The sequence below is a fragment of the Oryctolagus cuniculus genome, chromosome 19, assembly GCF_051225735.1.
Source record: "Oryctolagus cuniculus isolate XC-2025 breed Fujian yellow rabbit chromosome 19, ASM5122573v1, whole genome shotgun sequence".
Lineage (NCBI taxonomy): Eukaryota > Metazoa > Chordata > Mammalia > Lagomorpha > Leporidae > Oryctolagus > Oryctolagus cuniculus.
Window position 1 is genome coordinate 52,857,144 of NC_142885.1, and position 19,822 is coordinate 52,876,965.

At 45.8% G+C, this 19,822-nt stretch overlaps 1 protein-coding gene across 2 annotated transcripts in view; it reads right to left on the reverse strand.

The window, feature by feature from the left end:
* PRKCB (protein kinase C beta) overlaps nucleotides 1–19,822 on the reverse strand; it is a 356,481-nt gene that overhangs the window by 197,790 nt on the left and 138,869 nt on the right. For both annotated transcript variants that reach the window (NM_001101725.1, NM_001101723.1), the window contains 1 exon segment: nucleotides 12,616–12,698. In NM_001101725.1, coding sequence (NP_001095195.1) covers nucleotides 12,616–12,698 — 83 coding nt within the window.

Genomic DNA, 19,822 nt, shown 5'->3' on the forward strand with positions numbered 1-19,822 from the left:
ACATGGGTGGCAGGGACTCAAGTACTTGAGTCATTACCTGCTGCCTCCCAGGGTGCACATTAGCTGGAATCTGGAATCAAGAGTGGAGCTGAGTCCCTGCTAATGAGCCTGGGAAAGCAGCAGAGGTTGGCCCCAGTCCTTGGGCAGCTGTACCCATGTGGGAGACTCAGAAGAAGCTTCTGGCCCTTTATCGGCTCAGCTCTGGTCACTGCAGCCATTTGAGGAGAGAACCAGCAGAAGGAGGGGAAGATTTCTCTCCCCCTCCCTAAAAAAAGGGGGGGGGAGGGTGGAGCTGAGACTCAAACCCAGGCATCCCAATATGGGATGCAGGCATCCATCCCAAGTGGTGTCTTATCTGCTATGCCGAATGCCCATCCCAGAACTCTTACTGTTAACTGTCACTGGTCTATGAATAAATTTCCACATTGCTCATTTGTAGCTAGAGGTGGCTAAGTCAGCTGGGGTCCCAGAGCAGGGAATAAACGTGAAGTGCATTTTTCTACTGAGGCCCTCTGTGACCTGATGTGCAGAAGTCTAACCTGCCCCCTGGGGTAGCAGGATATACAGTAAAGCAGGCATAGATTCTTCCTGTACAATGAGGCAATGATGGCTATCTTCCCACTACTTAAATATGGACTTGGCCACGAGACGAGCTTTGTCCAGGAGGGCATTAGCAAACATGATGCCCAGGTTTAAGAAGAACGTACACATTAAAGGATGCTCTCTGGCTCTTCTTGGAGCACTGATGCCACTGTATAAGCAAGTGGGAGGTAGCTAGCTGCATGAATGATGAGGTCATGGGGAGGAGAACCACGACTCTCAGGCCGACTACCTGCCCACTGCCAGTTAGGTGGACAGGGCCATCCTAGACGATCCAGGTACATGTGCCAACTTACTAGATACCCATAATCACAGACCAGACCCGCTTAAACTCTGGGCCTAAGGCAAATATATCACTTGAATCACCTAGTCCAAGCCCTCAGACACATCCCCTCTCTTTCTTGTTTTGGGATCTCTTGGGGAGCTGTGTTTGTGGTCAATATTCTGGGTGCTGGGGAACCTATAACGTCCACATGTCTATCTTACAGCAGTTGCATGGATATGGTTCATCGAAGAGGTCCAAGACACAGAAGAATTCAGAGTTTCTAACCCAGTGAGGCTAAGAGCCAAGAGAATGTTTGTAGATGACAAGACATATTGTCCATGAACTCCATCAGGTTCTGAGGTCCTCCTAAGGCGAGTGTCCAGATATTTCATCTGTTCCCATTAGCACTGAATGGTAGGGTCAGTAGCTAGGTTCAGTGTGACTACGCCAGGCTTCTACAGTCCCTTCATTATGTACAGAAAGAATGATGTCAACTGCACAAAGCTCTACTGATATCCAGAATATGCCTTCCCTGACTGGGCTTGTGCTAGCAGACTAGAGGATGAAGCCTGCACATCCTTTTTTTTTTTTGGATGGAGACTGTGCGTTTCTGCTCCATGAGCTCGCTGCATACCAAGGTCACACAGACAGGAAGAGATGGTACCCCTTCATAACTGCATGACTATCAGGGGCAGCCAAAAGACAGCCTGGCCAGGTGGGCAAGCAGGTGTGTCCAGGTCTTTAATCATGCCTCCAACCACGGGCAGAGAAAGGTCAATGAACTCAGTCAAGGCAGTTCAGGAGTCTGGACCAATTCATCATCCTTGATGCCAACCGACCTTCTTGGAACTGTAGCCAGAGATAGAATCATGTCAGATAAGCTGCCAAACTCTAGGCATGCTGACTTCGGGGAGTATGTCCTGCTCACCCAGGCCCAAAGCAATGAATGACTGCACTCTTCCATCCACACAGAGAGGGTCTCTTGCCACTTATGGAGCCTGCAGACTCCTAGGAAGGACTGCCAGGTGGTAGGAGAGATGCTGTTCACGTTTCAGACTTACCTGGTCTGTCCTTGCTGCCTACACACATGTGGTCATTGTTGCCAATCATTAATCATATATATATATATATATATATACATACATATATATCTTTCACTGTGTACCAGACACTGTCTTAAGTGTTTTTATAGATATCTATGGGTGTGGCACTCCTAACAATGACATAAGGTAGGGATCATTCTTTACCCATTTTTCCCACTGAGGAAGCTATGGCACAAAGAGATTTAAGTAATTTTCCCAAGGTTACATAGACTTGAGCCTAAAAAGCCTGACTCTATAGTCTGAGTCTACCTAGTTCACAACACTGTTTTTCTACTTTTTCTCTGAAGGACCTCCTCTTCTCCATTTTCCAACCATGGGATGGACACACACACCTTATCTCCAAGGACAGGCACAGGCATCAGCCAGGATTCTCCAGAGAAACAGAATCAATAGTGGATCTGGGCCGGCGCTGCGGCTCACTAGGCTAATCCTCCACCTTGCAGCGCCGGCACACCAGGTTCTAGTCCCAGTCGAGGCGCCGGATTCTGTCCCGGTTGCCCCTTTTCCAGGCCAGCTCTCTGCTATGGCCCGGGAGTGTAGTGGAGGATGGCCCAAGTGCCTGGGCCCTGCACCCCATGGGAGACCAGGAGAAGCACCTGGCTCCTGATATCGGATCAGCACAGTGCGCCGGCCACAGCGCACTGGCCGCAGCGGCCATTGGAGGGTGAACCAATGGCAAAGGAAGACCTTTCTCTCTGTCTCTCTCTCTCACTGTCCGCTCTGCCTGTCAAAAAAAAAAAAAAAAAAAAAAAAAAAAAAAAAAAAAAAACAGTGTATCTGTAGGCAGTTCCCATCTTACGAGGTTTGAATTGCAACCTTTTAACTTTACATTAGAGTGGAAGCAATAGGCATTCAGCACAAAACATATGCAACATTTTGAAATTTTATCTTTTCCCAGGCTCATTATCTGTGGCAAGAAACTCTCCTAACAAACTGGGCGACAGCAGTGACGTACAGCTCCCAGTCAGCCACACAGAAAGGAAGTCAAACAACCAAACTCTACAAGGTAGAAGTGCTAAGCTGTGGTATTTGGTAGCTTAGGTATGTTAAACACATTGTCAAGTTAACGATGCTTTTAATTTATACTGGGTGTATCAGGAAGCAGCTCCATCCTAAGCTGTGAAGAACCTGCATATAGATTTATTACTTGAACTGGCTCATACTGTTATAGAAGCTGAGAAGTTCCACAGCCTTCTGGCTGCAAGCTAGACAATGAAGGAAGCCAATGATATAAGTCCATCTCAGGTCCAAAGATGAGTTCAAAGGCCTGGGAGCCAGGGGAGTAATTTCTACTCCAAACACCAGTTTCTGAGAACTGGGAGCAGTGATGTCCAAGGGCAAAAAAAAAATATGGCTGTCGAATTCACCCTTCCTCTCTGCCTTTTTGCTCATTTTGGTTCTCAACAGATGATGCCACTTACAATGGCGAGGGCAAGCTTCTCTACTCAGCTCACTGATGAAAATGCTAATCTCTTCTAGAAACACCCTTCCAGACACACCTTGTCGCTCCCCCTTTTCGTGGAGGAACGACACAGGACCCTGCGCTGTTCTTTTGTCTGCTCGGCCCTCCCCGGGTTTGCTGCTGGTTCTTCCCGGGTTGGCTACCGTTCCTTCCACCTCCGTGGAAGGGCGGTTCCCCCTAGCCACTTTCCCCACTTCCACAGGGGAGCGGCACACCACCGGCCGGCTCTCTCGGGGGCTGCACAGGTGTTCCTTCAGGTAGATGTTCCCCTTAGATGTTCCTCGTGCATGTTGTCTCTCTCCTCCTTTATAGTCCTCTTCCACCAATCCCAACTTGGCTGCCCACACGCCGAATACGCTGCTCTCCTCCAATCAGGAGCAGGATCAGCTCCTGGAGGTCATCACTCAAGTTGGCAAGAGGCAGCTGCGTAGAAGCTGTTTTCTCCTCTCCCAGCGCCATATTGTGGGAGAGCAGATGCATAGAATAAGTCTTAATTCCAGTAACTTAGTCTAGTCCGAGTTGCTCCCCACAACACCTAGAGATAATGTTTTACTAGCTATCTGGGCATCCCTTAGCCCAGTCAAGTTGACACATAAAATTAACTACCGCAAGTCCACACTCTCTTAACCTGGCACCCACACACACTCCTTAAACCACACTTAATCACCAAATAAAGAATAACAAGGTCATAATTCCACCTGACATGAGATCACCAGATGCCTTACAACTGAAAATGCATTAATCCTTTCCCAGGAATGGTGAGAAAAGTCTTGAGTGATGACTACTCTTCCCTTAGTGCCCCATAATTTAAATACTAAGATGTAAAATTAACAATATATACTTCTAATAGAAAGCCAATATGCCTTAGGTTACATGATAGTCATGTGGGAGAAAAAACAAAAATATTTGCTTAGTATATGAATTTGTACACACAAATGTATTTACAACAAATAAGGAAGGAAAGTCATGACAATTGTAGTCATTGTTTCTGTAAATGGTCACATGATAATAGTAGAAAAGAACCCAGGGTCACACTATTTTTGCTGGGAAGTGAGTTCCTTGATCAAACACAGCACTACACAGAATCCCATGATGGTGGATAATGCATGCTACAAGTCCACGCATGGTAGCCTTGGCAAAAGTATTTAACATGTGCAGAGAAGACAAATCTGTACCCAGAGTGTCTACTCAACTAAGGATCAAATGCTGCCTCTCCATGTTGGAAGAAATCCAATGTAAACAACCTACTGCCAGGTGGCTGGAGATCAGCCCAGGAACAGAGCCATATCAGGGGCTCAGTGCTGGTCTCTGCTGCTGGCAGATGGGACACTCAGCATTGGCTATAGCTAGACTGACCTTGGTGAATAGAAGTCCATATTGCTGAGCCCACATCTAACCTCCATTGCTGGCACCATGGACACTTTATGCATGAGCCCTGTGGCTGTTGCCGAGATGGCTGGGAAAAGAGACTGATTGGTATACGCAGAATGGGTCATCATATCCCCTTGATTCTTACATTTTTCCTCTGCTAAAGTCACCCCTTAGTGAGCATTCACATGGAACAAAACTATCTTGACTTTTTTTTTTTAATTCAGAGAGATCTATCCACATATCTCATTCCCCAGATTAATGTCATCAGCCCCCAATCATATTACTTCCAAGACCTTCCAAAACTTTCCAAACAATTAACTACAGCTCATAACTTGGTATAGAGTCACATGTATGGCCATTGCTGCTTCTTTTTCTTTTTCTTTTAGAAAAAGACAGTAAGACTGAGAGAAAAAGACAGTGAGAGAGAGAGAAAGAAACAGAGAGAAAGGTCTTCCTTCCACTGGTTCACACCCCAGATGGCCGCTACGGCCGGCGCACTGTGCCGACCCAAAGCCAGGAACCAGGTGCTTCCTCCTGGTCTCCCATATGGGTGCAGGGCCCAAAGACTTGGGCCATCCTGCACTGCCCTCCTGGGCCACAGCAGAGATCTGGACTGGAAGAGGAGCAACTGGGACAGAATCCGGCACCCCAACTGGGACTAGAACCTGGGGTGCTGGCGCCGCAGGCGGAGGATTAGCCAAGTGAGCTGTGGCACCAGCCACCATTGCTGCTTCTAAGAAAAGTGCACAAGGTTCACTACCCAAGTTTTGTCAACTAAGAAGATTTTCCTTCACCACTAACCATTAGGGTTGTCTCAGACAGGAAGGCTATAGGGCTACAGTTGTCCACATTTGGGTGATGCCTGTATATCATACAGAACCATCTATAAACCAGACCCAAGTCTTCTCTTCCTCTGTGAACTGATCATGAGGTACTCCTTATGAGGTCATAGGTGCAGCTAGGAGAGAGATGATAACATAGCAAGAGTGGAGTCCATGCAGGCTAGTTATTCATGTAACTAGCTTGGGCTCTCAGGGCCTGTATTAGACTGATCATGCATATACCACTTCCATACAATGATGGAGCATGTTGTGCACACACACAGTTTCGTGGCTTCGTGGTTCGGATAACACCAGTTCATCATGGGCAGCTCAGGTCACATGACAACTTGGTGTCCATGATTAAGTGTCCAGTTTCTACTAAGGGCCAGCAGCAGGCCATGAGCTGCCCTGTTAAAAGGGGGAGTAATCTGGAATGGGTGCTGTGGTGCAGTGGGTTAAGCCGCTTGGGATGCCTGCATTCCACATGGAAGTGCCAACAGCATCCCTACCACCCACTTCAAGCACCACTAGATCTCATGGGTTGTGTGGCCCGGGTGCCAGACCAGCGCACACAGCAACCTGGGCCTGCTGCAAAGTCTTCTCTTGCTCTGGACCCACTCAAAACCAGCAGCTTTTTAGATCATGGATAAATGAGACAGTTACAAACCCAAATGAGAAATATGTTGCCTCAGAAAGCCGGCTGAACTCATCAGGCATTGTGTCTCTTTTTGTGGGAGGGCCTAGAGGTAATAAATGTGTCCTTTATCTTAGGATATTTCAACATGTCCCCACACCACTGACCCCCAGAAATCCCACAGAGGTACGAGTGATCTGAATTTCAGGTAGATTGATTTCCCATACTCTGATCAGTGAGTCTAGTGTAGTTAATACTTCTTGGTCACTAGGACCAATTGGTGTAATTTTATCAATCTAACAGATACTGTGCTATCTTGTGGAAGGAAAAGGTGACCAAGGCTCCTATAAACTAAATTACGACATTAATCTGGATAACTGACAGACCCCTGAAGTGGGACAGTCAAGATGTTCTGCTGGTCTTGCTGGCTGAAAGCAACTTTTTCTGGTGGGCTGAATGAGTAGAATGGGGGACAAAACCATTTGCTGTATCAATAGCTAAAACAAGGAACCAGAGGATGTGTTAATCGGCTCAAGCAATTACATTTGGTACAGCTGACTCACCACTTAGCTAAGCTTATAAAAATCCACCGTCATTCTCCAAGATCCATGTCTTCCAGACAAGCTAAACGGGAGAGGGGAATGGGAATGTGGTCGGAATCACTCTCTCTGCCTCTGTCAAGTCCTTGATGGCGGACTAAGCTGTGCAGTTGTCCAGGGATGCAGTATTGCTCTGGGTTTACCATTTCTCCTAGATACAGGCAGTTCTAATGGCTTCCATTTGGCCTTTCTCATCATAATACCCCTCACACAGGTCAGGGAACCTGTGAGTTCCACCAACTGTTAAGGATGTCTATTCCAATCATCCATTCTGAAACTGGAGAAGTAACTGCAGGAGGGGCTTGGGGCCCTTCTAGACTCACTGTGAGACAGACTTGAGCCAAACCTTCATTGGTCTCCTGACCTCCATAAGCCCCTATTCTGACTGGAGGGCCACAGTGACATTTAGGGTCTCCTGCAATTAGCATCAATTCAGAGCTAGTGCCCTGTAGTCCTCAGAAGGTCAGATCATTTCTTTTTCTCTGGTGCAGCTCCCCTAGTAAGAGGCCAAAGGTCCCTTTGAGGAAGGCTGGGAAAATAAATAATAATATAAATGTTCAGTAATCTACCAGGGCCTTTTTCTAGAATACTCAGCCCCCCCCTCCCCCTTCATTCAAAGGGTTCTGGGTCTGTAAACTGGCTCAAGTCTGGGAATTAATTGATGGGTTGTGATTTTTTTGTTTGTTTTTATAATTCAAGTTGAGCTTTTGTTCACTTGACCTATAACTTCTCTGCTTATAACAGACCAGCTGAGAATGTATTAGGCTTCCTAGCTTTTTCACTGTAAGGAACACCCTGGAAGCATTAGCCAGAGTATTCTGTCCGTTATGGCGACTACGCTCACCGTGCCTTTAGTGGTTGAGTGCGTCCACATGGCGCTGCCACCCTGGGATCTAATTACTCCCTTTGTATTTAGATTTCCCAGTTAAGTGGCTGTGGTTCCCACTGTGAGGTCTGGGCTACAGAGAAGAGTGATCACAGAGCTTTTCAAGGACATTGGGCATCCTTATCTCTCAAAGTATTGGTGAAAGGGATATTTTCTGGACCTTCCCAGCATATGGGAATGGGTTTTAAATGACAAATACACTCTAGCATGCCAATCTCCCTAACCTTTTGAATACTTTCCTCTACATTCAACCAGAGGAGGTGGGCATTTTCAACTTGCTCATGGCAGGCCGTCTTTTGATCTGTATTTTAGCCAACCAACCATTCCTTTAGAGCCTTTTATAATTCCCCAAGTGAAAATAGTAAAGCCATAATCTCTGCTTAGTGAACCCATGTCAATAAATTCAGCCTAATCCAGCTTTATATTCCTTCCATCATTATTCCACCTCCTTCCTATCCATTTCTACACATGTTCTGCTTGGATAAATTAGAAAACTCGAGCACTAAAGTTCTTTTGGAGTGCATGCACCTCTTCATGGGACACATTTTGTACCCCATCTTTAGGGGCCTGCTGGGACTTGAGTCCAGTTAAAGAAGCAAGGGAGGTATTGAGTGTGGACCCAAGGGGAATCAGCATTGTTTTGTGTGGCAGCTGCTTCAAGCAAGGGCATGTCTGTTTCCCCTGGGCAATGCAGAGTTAATCCACTCATATGGGGTGAAAAGGCCCCCAACCCGACCGTGGGTGGAGATGCCACCATTGCTGGAGGTAGGGAGGCCAATTTCTTTAGTTCTAGGGTGACCCCTTCCATTGACAAAGAAGGTCCATCTGAACTCAGAAGCTTAAGGTCCCCAGACCCATCAGGGTCTCCATCAGGGGATGAAGGATCCCATTCTTACAGAATCCTATTCTTTCCTTTTTTTTTTTTTTTTTTGAAAAGATTGATTTTATTTATTTGAAAGAGTTACAGAGAGAGAAGGTAGAGCCAGAGAGAGAGGCCCTCCATCCATCGGTTCACTCCCCAAATGACCGCAATGGCTGGAGCTGCACCAATCCAAAACCAGGAGCCAGGAGCTTCTTCCAGGTCTCCCACATGGGTGCAGGGGCCCAAGGACTTGGGCCATCTTCCACTGCTTTCCCAGGTCATAGCAGAGAGCTGGATCAGAAGTGGAGCAGCCAGGACTTGACTGGCAACCATATGGGATGCTGGCGCTGCAGGCTGGGGCTTTAACATGCTGTGCCACAGGGCCTGCCCCCAGGCTCTTATTCTTTCCCAATCAACACCTTGTGATGCTGGGAATTCAACTTGCACTGTAACTCAGCCCCTGGCAGGATGAGTCTGTGCATCTGGTTTTTCAGAACGCTCAGCTCTGCCACTACATGCTATAGGGCTCTCCTTCAGGGCACACCTAGAAGCTCTCAGACCATAGATGCAGCCCTTGAGTTGGGAGTTCGAATCCTGAACCTCATCCATTCTTTTCACCATTTGGTACAGTAACATTAGGAGTGACCAGCATCATTATTTAAATTCCTTATTTTTTTTTTCAAAACATCATATACAGCATCACTTAGTCCCCTGCTTCTTGTAAGTGATTGAGTACGAGCACCCAACACAGATATGTTGTGTATCTCTTTACTCCTAGAACAAGTCATCAGTATGTTTGAAACCAATCAGAGGAGAGCCAGTTCCAGAAACCCCAGAACCAATCCAGAAACTCATCCATACAATGCTGTTCCACAGGGCTGGAGCAGGATCCAGCCTTGTGTGGGTAACCCTGCCATGTCAGCATCCCATATGAGCACTGGCTCAAGTCCCAGCTGCTCCATCTCTGATCCAGATCTCTGCTAATGTGCCTGGGGATTAGGACAATGGAAGATGGTCCAAGCGCTTGGCCCTGCCACTCATGTGGAAGACCTGAATAGAGTTCTGGGCTCCTGTTACACCTGGTCCAGCACTGGCTGCTGCAGCCACCTGGGGAGTGAACCAGTGGATGGATGATATCTCTCTCTCTCTCTCTCTCTCTCTCTCTCTCTCTCTCTCTGTCCCTCCACATATCTCTGGAATTCTGCCTTTCAAATAAATAATAAATTAATATTTTTTAAAAATAAAATTCTGTTCTGCTAGGACCACTATCAGTACCAAAAGTTTTTGTCTTAGTTCATTTAGGCTGTTTTAACAAAATACCAGAACTGGGTGAATTTTACATAATGGATATTTATTTCTCATGGTTCTAGACGCTGAAAAGTCCAAGATCAAGGCACTGGTAGAGTCAGCGTCCAGCAAGCATCCACATCCTCACGGACAGTGTCGTCTCGTAACCTCACATGGTGGAAAGGGTGAGACAGGGCTCAGGGATCCCTCTGTCTCCTCTGTCATGATCTGATGTCCTCCCAAGGGTCTCACCTTGGGGTTAGAGTTCAACACATGAATTTGGAGGAAGCAAAACATTCAGAGCATAAGAGCAACCACCAGGCCTGACCAACTAGCTTTACCCACCCTTCAGGCTACACATGACACATGGCCCAATGAAAATCGAGCTCTTGCCGGCGCCGCGGCTCACTAGGCTAATCCTCCACCTTGCGGCGCCGGCACACCGGGTTCTAGTCCCGGTTGGGGCGCCGGATTCTGTCCCGGTTGCCCCTCTTTCAGGCCAGCTCTCTGCTGTGGCCAGGGAGTGCAGTGGAGGATGGCCCAAGTGCTTGGGCCCTGCACCCCATGGGAGACCAGGAGAAGTACCCTGGCTCCTGCCATTGGATCAGCGTGGTGCGCCGGCCGCAGCACGCCGGCCACGGCAGCCATTGGAGGGTGAACCGACGGCAAAGGAAGACCTTTCTCTCTGTCTCTCTCTCTCACTGTCCACTCTGCCTGTCAAAAAAAAAAAAAAAAAAAAAAAAAGAAACTCGAGCTCTTATCATGAAGTTGCACAGCTGGCAAGGTGTAAGACTAAAGGTGGGTGGCCATCACACTCCCATAGGGGAAAACCATTCCTGAAACTGAAAGCCATACAAGACAGAGAGAGAGAGAGATTGATTCCTGGAAACCTTATTTAACCACCTGATTCACTGTGCCTGAAGCAGGGCCATCCTTGGGCTCTTCAACATCAGACACAAAAACATTCCTCTTTTCATTTAAACCAGTTTGAACCGAGTTTCTGTCTCTGGCAACAGAAACATTCAACAGATACATATTTAGGATACAGAAAATGACATCCCCCTGGCTGCAGCTCGGGTGTCAGGTCTCAGTCTGTGTGAACATTCAAACCTGCAGATGGAGTCAAGCAGTCCTCCCAGACTTCCCTGCCTGTCTTCCCGGGGATGAGAGAGGGAATCGCACTAAGAGATTCTCAAAGTGGGATCTGAGAGGACACAATTGGTCCCCAACTTTGTCTTTGCAACCAGAGACCTGCAAGGGCTTTGGCTGTTCCGTGTTTCTTGGAGTTCTTAGCTCCAAGTACCACATTTTCCATACAGCACAAGCTGTAAGCGTGTTCCTGTTGCTATGGCAACAGCCGAGCCTCCTGATTGGTAGCAAACCAGTTGATGACCACTGAATAAATTCAATGACAGAAGGTAGTTACTACTGACTTTGGACAAGCTGAGGTCAGCTGTTCAGTGTGGAACAGGACCGGTCACAGAGACAAAGTTATGCGCGAAATTCCAGGAAGCACTAGGGGCGATGGCTGCTTGTGGAGTACGCTGAGTGCTGTTTGTACTGGGCAGTGGGCGAGGGCATGACGGCAAATCTTATCAGTCAGGACAGTTTCAGCTGCCCGTAAAAGAATACCTCCAAACAATGAGGTTTTACCAAGAAGAGCTTCTTACAAGCATCCTCCCTAGTCAGTCTGGGGGCAAGAAGACCCAGAGGTGGCTCAGCAGCTCATCAGGGGCATCAATGACCCAGGTTCCTTCAGCTCTTCCATTCTGCCATGTTTAGGATATCACTAGCGTCTTCATCACTGACATAGAAAAGCCGTTGCCACCCCACCCAAGAATACCCGAGAGATCCTCTCCTATCAGAAAGGAAAATCCTGTCCAGAAGCCCTGCCCAGTCTTTCTCTCAGGTACCACTGAGCAGAACAGAGTCCCATACTCATTCACCAGCTACAGGAGACACTGGGACAGCAAGCAGCAGGCGTGTCCGGCCTCTAGCTTGGAGGAAAGGAGGAGACAGGCAAGGCTAGGGCTGTGCATGAGTGTTGGGTGGGCAATCAACAATGTACCCCAACTTGAAATCAATTTGCACCAAAACTTCTGCCACATTTTCCCACCACCCATCCTGTCACTCACTTAGTATTTTCTTCAAATAACTTTTTCTTTTGTTTAACTTTGCATAGGTAGGAAACTTTATATGCCAGCATAAATGCAAAACTCCTACTGCATGTTTTTCCAATGCATACTGAAATAAGCTGTTAATTATTAAAACAAAAATCATTTGCCCATTTTATCTTTACACATCTGCTGTCCCACCAACAGTAGGTCATACTTTGGGGTGCACAGTACCAGGATAAACTCATTTCCTCCTAATTCGTGGGTACTCAGCAAACCAGCTCGACACCACACCGCTGAGTGCCCACAAAACTGCCTTTTTACATTAGCATTAAACCACTGCCCATCACTCTAGGCCCACATTGTAAAGAAGACATTTAAGTAAAACTGTAATAAGAGAATTAGCTGGTTTCCTATGCAGCTGCACTCCCCCCTCAAAATATTTTATATTATTTTTTCCACTAAAAGGAAAGCTGTCTCAGAGGCTGTAGGGACCATCACGCCTTGGAACGAGAGCATCTCCAGTGATTTGTCTGGGTGTGCTCATTCACATTTACCGAAAGGATGCAAGGACCGTGGACAGAGACGGATGACCAATGATCATTACTTACATCAGAGGCTGGGCCCTTGTCAGCACCAGGGCAGGAGAATGTGACAAACTCATGGCACCGCTTGTGCACTACAAAGCAGCAAACTGCAAGAGAAAAAAAGGGAGGGAGGAAGGTGGAAAGGAGGGAGAGAGAGAGAAAGGGAAGAACAGATCATTAAACCTGGACTTCATCAGGAGTAAAGGCTTTATTCCAAAATAAACAGTAACTTCAGCTTCTGCTCCTCATCTTTCGTTGGAGTCAACGTCTTGAGTACAGTGATGTTCCATCTCACACAGGTGGTAAACTTCTAAAGTTAGCTAGGGTTCAAAAGATCACATATGCTCCAATTAGGCTCCCTTGAAGATTGCGCAAACGCCTGGTTTTCTATTAGTTTGAGAACAAAATGCCATTTCTTAGGTCAGGCACCAGATGAAGTAGTAGGCTTGTGTTTAGGTTTGCAATGCACAAAAAAAAATGTACTTTAAATACTAGAGTCACATGTAGAGAGAGAGGTTCAAGATAATAAAGGGCATGGCAGACACATGGCCCCATCTCACCAGGAGCAAAGCTAAGTAAGGGGAAATTAGGCTGTAATGTTCACATGGTGACCTTGGGAGCTTGCAACCAAATATATAGACAAAGTGTCTTCAAAAATTTCATGGAAAGTGCATGGCATGAAAAACTGTGCACTTGGGGCCGGCGCAGTGGCACAGTAGGTTAATCCTCCGCCTGTGGTGCAGCAACCCATAAAGGCGCCAGTTCTAGTCCTGGCTGCTCCTCTTCCAATCCAGCTCTCTGCTGTGGCCGGAGAAAGCAGCAAAAGATGGACCAAGTGCTTGAACCCCTGCACCCACATGGGAGACCCGGAAGAAGGTCCTGGCTCCTGGCTTCGGATTGGCACAGCTCTGGCTGTTGCAGCCATTTGGGGAGTGAACCAGCGGACAGAAGGCCTTTCTCTCTGTCTCTCCTTCTCAGTGTTTGTTGCTCTACCTCTCAAATAAATAAATAAAAAGTCTTTAAAAAAAGATAAAGAAAAAGAAATACTGTGCATGTATCAAAAACCTTACCAAAAATAAGTTTACCATTTTGTTCCATTTTCCAGAAATTTTTCCAAGTACCCTCATATACATATATGTGAATTTGCAACAGTTAAATGCATCTATGCTATGACTATACTATTTGGAGATTATATCAGCTGGGGACAGAAGCAGTCAGAGAATGCATACAATACAAAACAGACTTTCGGGGTTCACATCTTCGTTTACAGTTTTGTTGTTCTAATCTATTTTTACAACCTCTAGACCATGGATTTTTGGAAGATGGCACATGCTGTAAAGACCAGCTCAGAACCTTCCTAAAATACGTGATCAGTAAACAAAAATAGATTAGGAAACCTTACGGCTACCTCTGGTGATAGGATGTAGGCAATAATCGCCAACAGCTGCTAACATCACGGAATGATACCACCTGCCTACCAACCAGGCTCTCACACTTTCCACCCATGAAGCACTCCCGCCCAACAGCCAGATCCGAGCTGGATTAAGCACCTCAGTGCAACCATAATTTTACAGAAAGTGTAAATCATAGAGGAATATATACAAATGGCACCACATGGAGGCAATTAGCAACCCCCTACTGCCCCTGCCTCCAACACACACACACACACACACACACACACACACCCAGAATGTGGAAAACTACATGTCAACCATCTTGGTTTCTTCAACAAATAAACTGTAAGAGGGGACAGAAATGGAGGGAGAAAACATATATTCAAAGAGACAATCAGAGAAAAAGATATATACTCATTGATTTTCTGATGATAGTAGGGAATGGTTTGTATTGGTATTAGGGAATTAAAATATTTTGGTGAATAAGGGTGTTGTAGTTATGTTTTGTTATAGAATCATTATCTTTGAGGGTACACCTTGAAATCTTCATGGATAAAATCATTCAATTAAAAATAATTCAATATGCCAGGGATGGTTATAGATGAAAAAAATTAGTCATGATAGGTCATTATTAAACTTGAGTAGTGCACATATAAGGATTTACTATACCACTCTGTCCACTTTTATATATGTTTGAAGTCTCCACAATATTAAGTTTTAAATCAGAGGCAGAAAGAGACAGAGAGAACCCAAGGTATAAGAAGTAGGGGTAGAGGAGGGTTAACAACTGAAATGTGCTGGGTCTTATTCCTTAAGCAGTTATAGATGCTGAAAACTGCATCTAGGACACTTGGAGTTCAAATGTATGCTTTCATAATTAAGGACAAAGTACTATATATAACTTTCAAACCACTGCAAGGAAAACCTAGACAAAGAAAACTTAATCCAATTATACTTCAAAAAGCCTTCCTCATGCCCTAAGCTTATATAAATATTACTCTTTTTTATTTTTATATAGTATCAGTCCCACTATTCTTTGAAAGTTTTATTTATTTATATATATTTGAAAGGCAGAATGACAGAAAGAGAGAGAATCAGAGAGAGAGAGAGAGACAGAGTTTCCATCCTCTACTTCAATCCTCAAACGCCCACAACAGCCAAGGCTGGGTCAGGTTGAAGTCTGGAGCTCAGAACCCCATCCAGGTCTCCCACATGGGTCCCAGGGACCCCAGTCCTTCAGTCACCATCTGCTGCCTCCCAGGGTTCCATCAGCAAAGCTGGATTTGAGACAGAGGCCAGACTCAATCCCAGGCACTCCAGGATGGATATGGGCTCCCCAAGTGCAGGCCTTACCTGCTCGCCATAACGCCCACCCCACCACTTCCACCTTAAATTCTCTAATCCATCTGTCAATTCTTAGCCTTTGATGTGAAATGGGAATCCAATTTGCCATTTTTTCCCAAATAGGTAACCAATTGTCCCAGCATCTTTTATTGAATAATTCATCCCTTCCCCACTGATTTCAAATGCCAACTTTATTATGTGTTCAAGAATTATATACACTGGGGTCTGTCTCTGGGCCTTCTGTTCTGTTCCACTGATCTGTCTTGCAGTGTGGCAATAGGGGTTTTAATTATAGTAGCTTTATAATATGCTGCATCCTGGCAACACAAGTCGCCCCTCATTATCCTTATTTTCAACATTTTCTGAGCCATCACCGTATGTTTGCTCTTCCAAGTGGTCTTTAAAATCAATCCATGAAGATTTTTTTAAATGCCAATGGAATTTCTATCAGAATTGTCTTAGTCTACCTTTGCCCTCCAAAAAAAAAAAAAAAAATTATTGGGAGTTTAATCAAAATGATCTTAAATTTAGAAATGAAATTCAAGATCATCGACATTTTAACAACAATGGGTCTTATCACCAGGAATTGATTTTGCCTTTGTTAAAAATCTTATTTTTATGTCTCCCAATACAGTCATTTTCTTCATATAGGTTCTACACATTTCTTATTTAACCACATCTGAGGGATTCTTTTTTATATGCTACTGTGTACTTGGCATTTTTTCCACTTTGTTTTCCAACTAGTCATTGTTTACAAATAAGAAAGCAGTCGATCTTCTGTATATTTGTTTTGTAAGCATTTTTAAACTCAAAAGAATTTCGCTAGTTTTCAGTTGCTTCCATTGAATTTCACAGATAGGGAACCACATTAGCCCAAAAATAACAATATTTTTCTTTTCCTTTGTCTTGCCAACATACCTGTCTGTCCCTCTGATCATATTCCCACACCCAGAACTTCCCTTACCATGTGAGATAAAAGGGACGATGCTACATCCCTGGCTGCTCCTGAGCTGTCGCTGGCTTCCTCTCGCCCTCACTCTCCGCATTTCCACCACACAGAAAAGTTTTCCAACTTTTCTCAAACTAACCTTTGGGATTTATTCCCCCAAATTTTCCACCGCAGTCTTAATGTTTTAATCTATGCCGTTCCTCATTCTATCCTCGTATTGTTCAGGGTCTCTCTTTGATTTCTTCCAGAGATTTGTCTTTGTTGTCTCTATTATTCTATTATTTTAAAGAAGTTGGTCATAGATAATATTTATCCACTCTTATGGGCTCTATTCTACTTGATTAATTGCTATTTTTACTTTTTTTTGGTCTCACGTATGTGCATTGTATATGGGTCAGGAGTCAGATGACCATATGTGGTCACCCATTATTTTATAACTTGGACTCATTATTTGATCACTCTCTCCTTCAGTTTCCTCTAGGAAAAGTGGCAGTGATGACGATGTTTCCATCACGGGGGTCTTCTCAGAAGAAAGCCGATCCATGATCAGGTGCTCACCACATCACGAGGATCCAGCACAAGCCTGCAGCTATAACCTACTGTCCTTTTCAAAGATTCTTATTTTTGTCTTTATTTATTTGAGATGTAGAGCTACAGACAGAGAGCAGGAGAGACAGAGAGAAAGGTCTGCTGGTCCACTCCCCAAAGGCTGCAGCAGCCAGAGCTGGCCGATCTGAAGTCAGGAGCCAGGAGCTTCCCCAGAGTCTCCCACGCAGATGCAGGGGCCCAAGCACTTAGGCCATCCTCCACTGCTTTCCCAGGCCATTAGCTGGGAGCTGCATTGGAAGAGGAGCAGCCAGGACCTGAACCAGTACCCACACAGGATGCCAAAACCACAGGCGGAGGCTTAGCCTACTACGCCGCAGCATTGGCCCCTCAAAGCTTTTTAAATTGACTGTTCAGTTCCCTTACTTTCCTACCTCTCCATTAAAAATTTAAAGATTTTTAAGGCTAAAAACCCCTCTTATCAGTACAGTTTTGGCTGCATCCTACATTCTATATCTAGTGCCAGGATGGCTTTAAGTTTCTAAGTGGTTAATCACTGTGGTTTTAATTTTTTTCCTTGACCCATAACTATTTAGGAAAGCTTCCTTTCACATTCAAGTAGTTGTGTTATGATAGAATCTTTCTTGCAAAGATCCAGAATATCAGTCATGGTCTTATTTATCCTTATCCACATTGGCAAGGAGATGAAGCCTCAGCTCTAGTTCCCTGGTGTCTACCATGATTGCTGGTGCATAACTGACAGTAAACAGGTATTTGGTGGATGAGTGAACAAAAGAATGAATTATTAGCAGCCACAGAGAAAGAAGAAAACATAACCCCCTGCATGGTAGACACAGTTTCTGGCTGGTCCGCCCACACTGTGCAAGTACAGTGAGCGTTGTGCCTCTACCATGGCTGAGGTCTCCTTAGGCAGTTTCCCCATTAGCCTGAGAAATAAATAATCCATCTTTCCTAAGGAGGAATCCGAATCCTGGGTGGCTTGACTATTCGCCAGCATCCTCTACACAGCAGCCAGGAACAGACTTCAGAAAGCTGACGAACTTCTGGCACAGGTAATTCCTCTACACAGTATGTTGCTGGAAAGTTGTGCAAATCAAATTTCCCATGAACTAAAACACTTTAAAGAAAGTAGTAGGGCTGGCTATTTTAAGAAACAAACTAAATCCTTTTGTGATACAAATAAACACCCCCTCATTTCTGTTTGGCAAATTCAGGGTAAGACCGGCTTTTCTTAAAGAACAGGCAACATTTACCGAGCTGTTGAAAAAGGCACTTGGTTCTACTTTCAGACAGGTAAGAGCCAAGAATCTCTAGATGTGGCCGGCGCTGCAGCTCACTAGGCTAATCCTCCGCCTTGCGGCACCAGCACACCGGGTTCTAGTCCCAGTCGGGGTGCCAGATTCTGTCCCGGTTGCCCCTCTTCCAGGCCAGCTCTCTGCTGTGGCCCGGGAGTGCAGTGGAGGATGGCCCAAGTGCTTGGGCCCTGCACCCGCATGGGAGACCAGGAGAAGCACCTGGCTCCTGCGGCGGCCATTGGAGGGTGAACCAACGGCAAAAGGAAAACCTTTCTCTCTGTCTCTCTCTCTCACTGTCCACTCTGCCTGTCAAAAAAAAAAAAAATCTCTAGATGCTTCATGGTTTATTCAATAACCCCTTGCTCTACAGAGTGTGGAAGGCTTCGGGCCACAGCCCTCTGGGCTTGGTCTATAGCCATACTTTGTTATGACTGCACATGGGGTTTAGACTCAAATGCCCACGGGCCAGATAAGTAATGAAAATATCTGAGGGCCACGTAAAGAAATGCATGCATGCATGCATGGCCTATTTAAAAGAGAAAATTGCTACTCAGCTGCAGCCATGAGTGAGAAGCTCTGTCCACACACATCCCTCCCTTGTTACACACAAGAGTGTAACGAGGTGTGCAGACAGATGCCCACGCCTTAATCCCAGAACCTGGAATATGAAGATGAACAGTGTGGATGTAATTAAGTGAAGGATCTTGACACAGAGAATTACACTGGATTATTGGGATGGGTCCAATGAAACCACAGGTACCTCCCTAAGAATGAGGAAAGAGAGTCAGAGTTGGAGATGCGATGATGGAGGCACAGGGTGGAGTGATGCCTGTGCCGGAACTGGGTACCAGCCAAGGAATGTGGGTGGCAATGCAAGGGCAAGGGACAGATCTTTTCCCTCCAACCTCCATAAGAAGCACAGCCCTGGGCTGGCGCTGTGGCGTAGTAGGCTAAGCCAACATCTGTGGCATTGGCATCCCATATGGGCATGGGTTTGAGCCCCGGCTCCTCCTTTTCCAATGCAGCTCTCAGCTATAGCCTGGGAAAGCAGTGGAGGATGCACCTGCATGGGAGACCCAGAAGAGGCTCCTGGCTCCTGGCTTTAGATCAGCCCAGCTCCTGCCATTGTTGCCATTTGGGGAGTGAACCAGCAGATGGAGGACCTTTCTCTGTCTCTCCCTCTCTCTGTCTCTACCTCCTAAATAAATAAATAAAATCTTTAGAAAAAAAAAAAAGAAAGAAATGCAGCCCTGCTAACACTTTGACCCCAGAACACTCATTTTCAGAATTTTGATCTCAAAAACTATAAGATAAAAAATGTGTGATATTTTAAGCCACAACTTTTGTGGTGGTTTGTGAAAGCAGCATTAAGAAATTGATGCCAGGGGCTAACACTGTGGTTCAACAGATTAAGCTACCCTCTGCAACACTGGCATCCCATATGGGCACCGGTTTGAATCTCAGTTGCTCCACTTTCGATCTAGCTCCCTGCTAATTTGCCTGGGAAAGCAGTAGAAGATGGTCCAGGTGCTTGGGCCCAGGCACCCACACTGGAGACCAGGAAGAAGCTCCTGGCTCTTGGCTTCAGATCAGCCCAGCTTCTGCCATAGAAGCCATTTGGGGAGTGAATCAGTGGATAGAAAAGCTTTGAGACCCCAACTCTGCTTCACATTGCACACCAC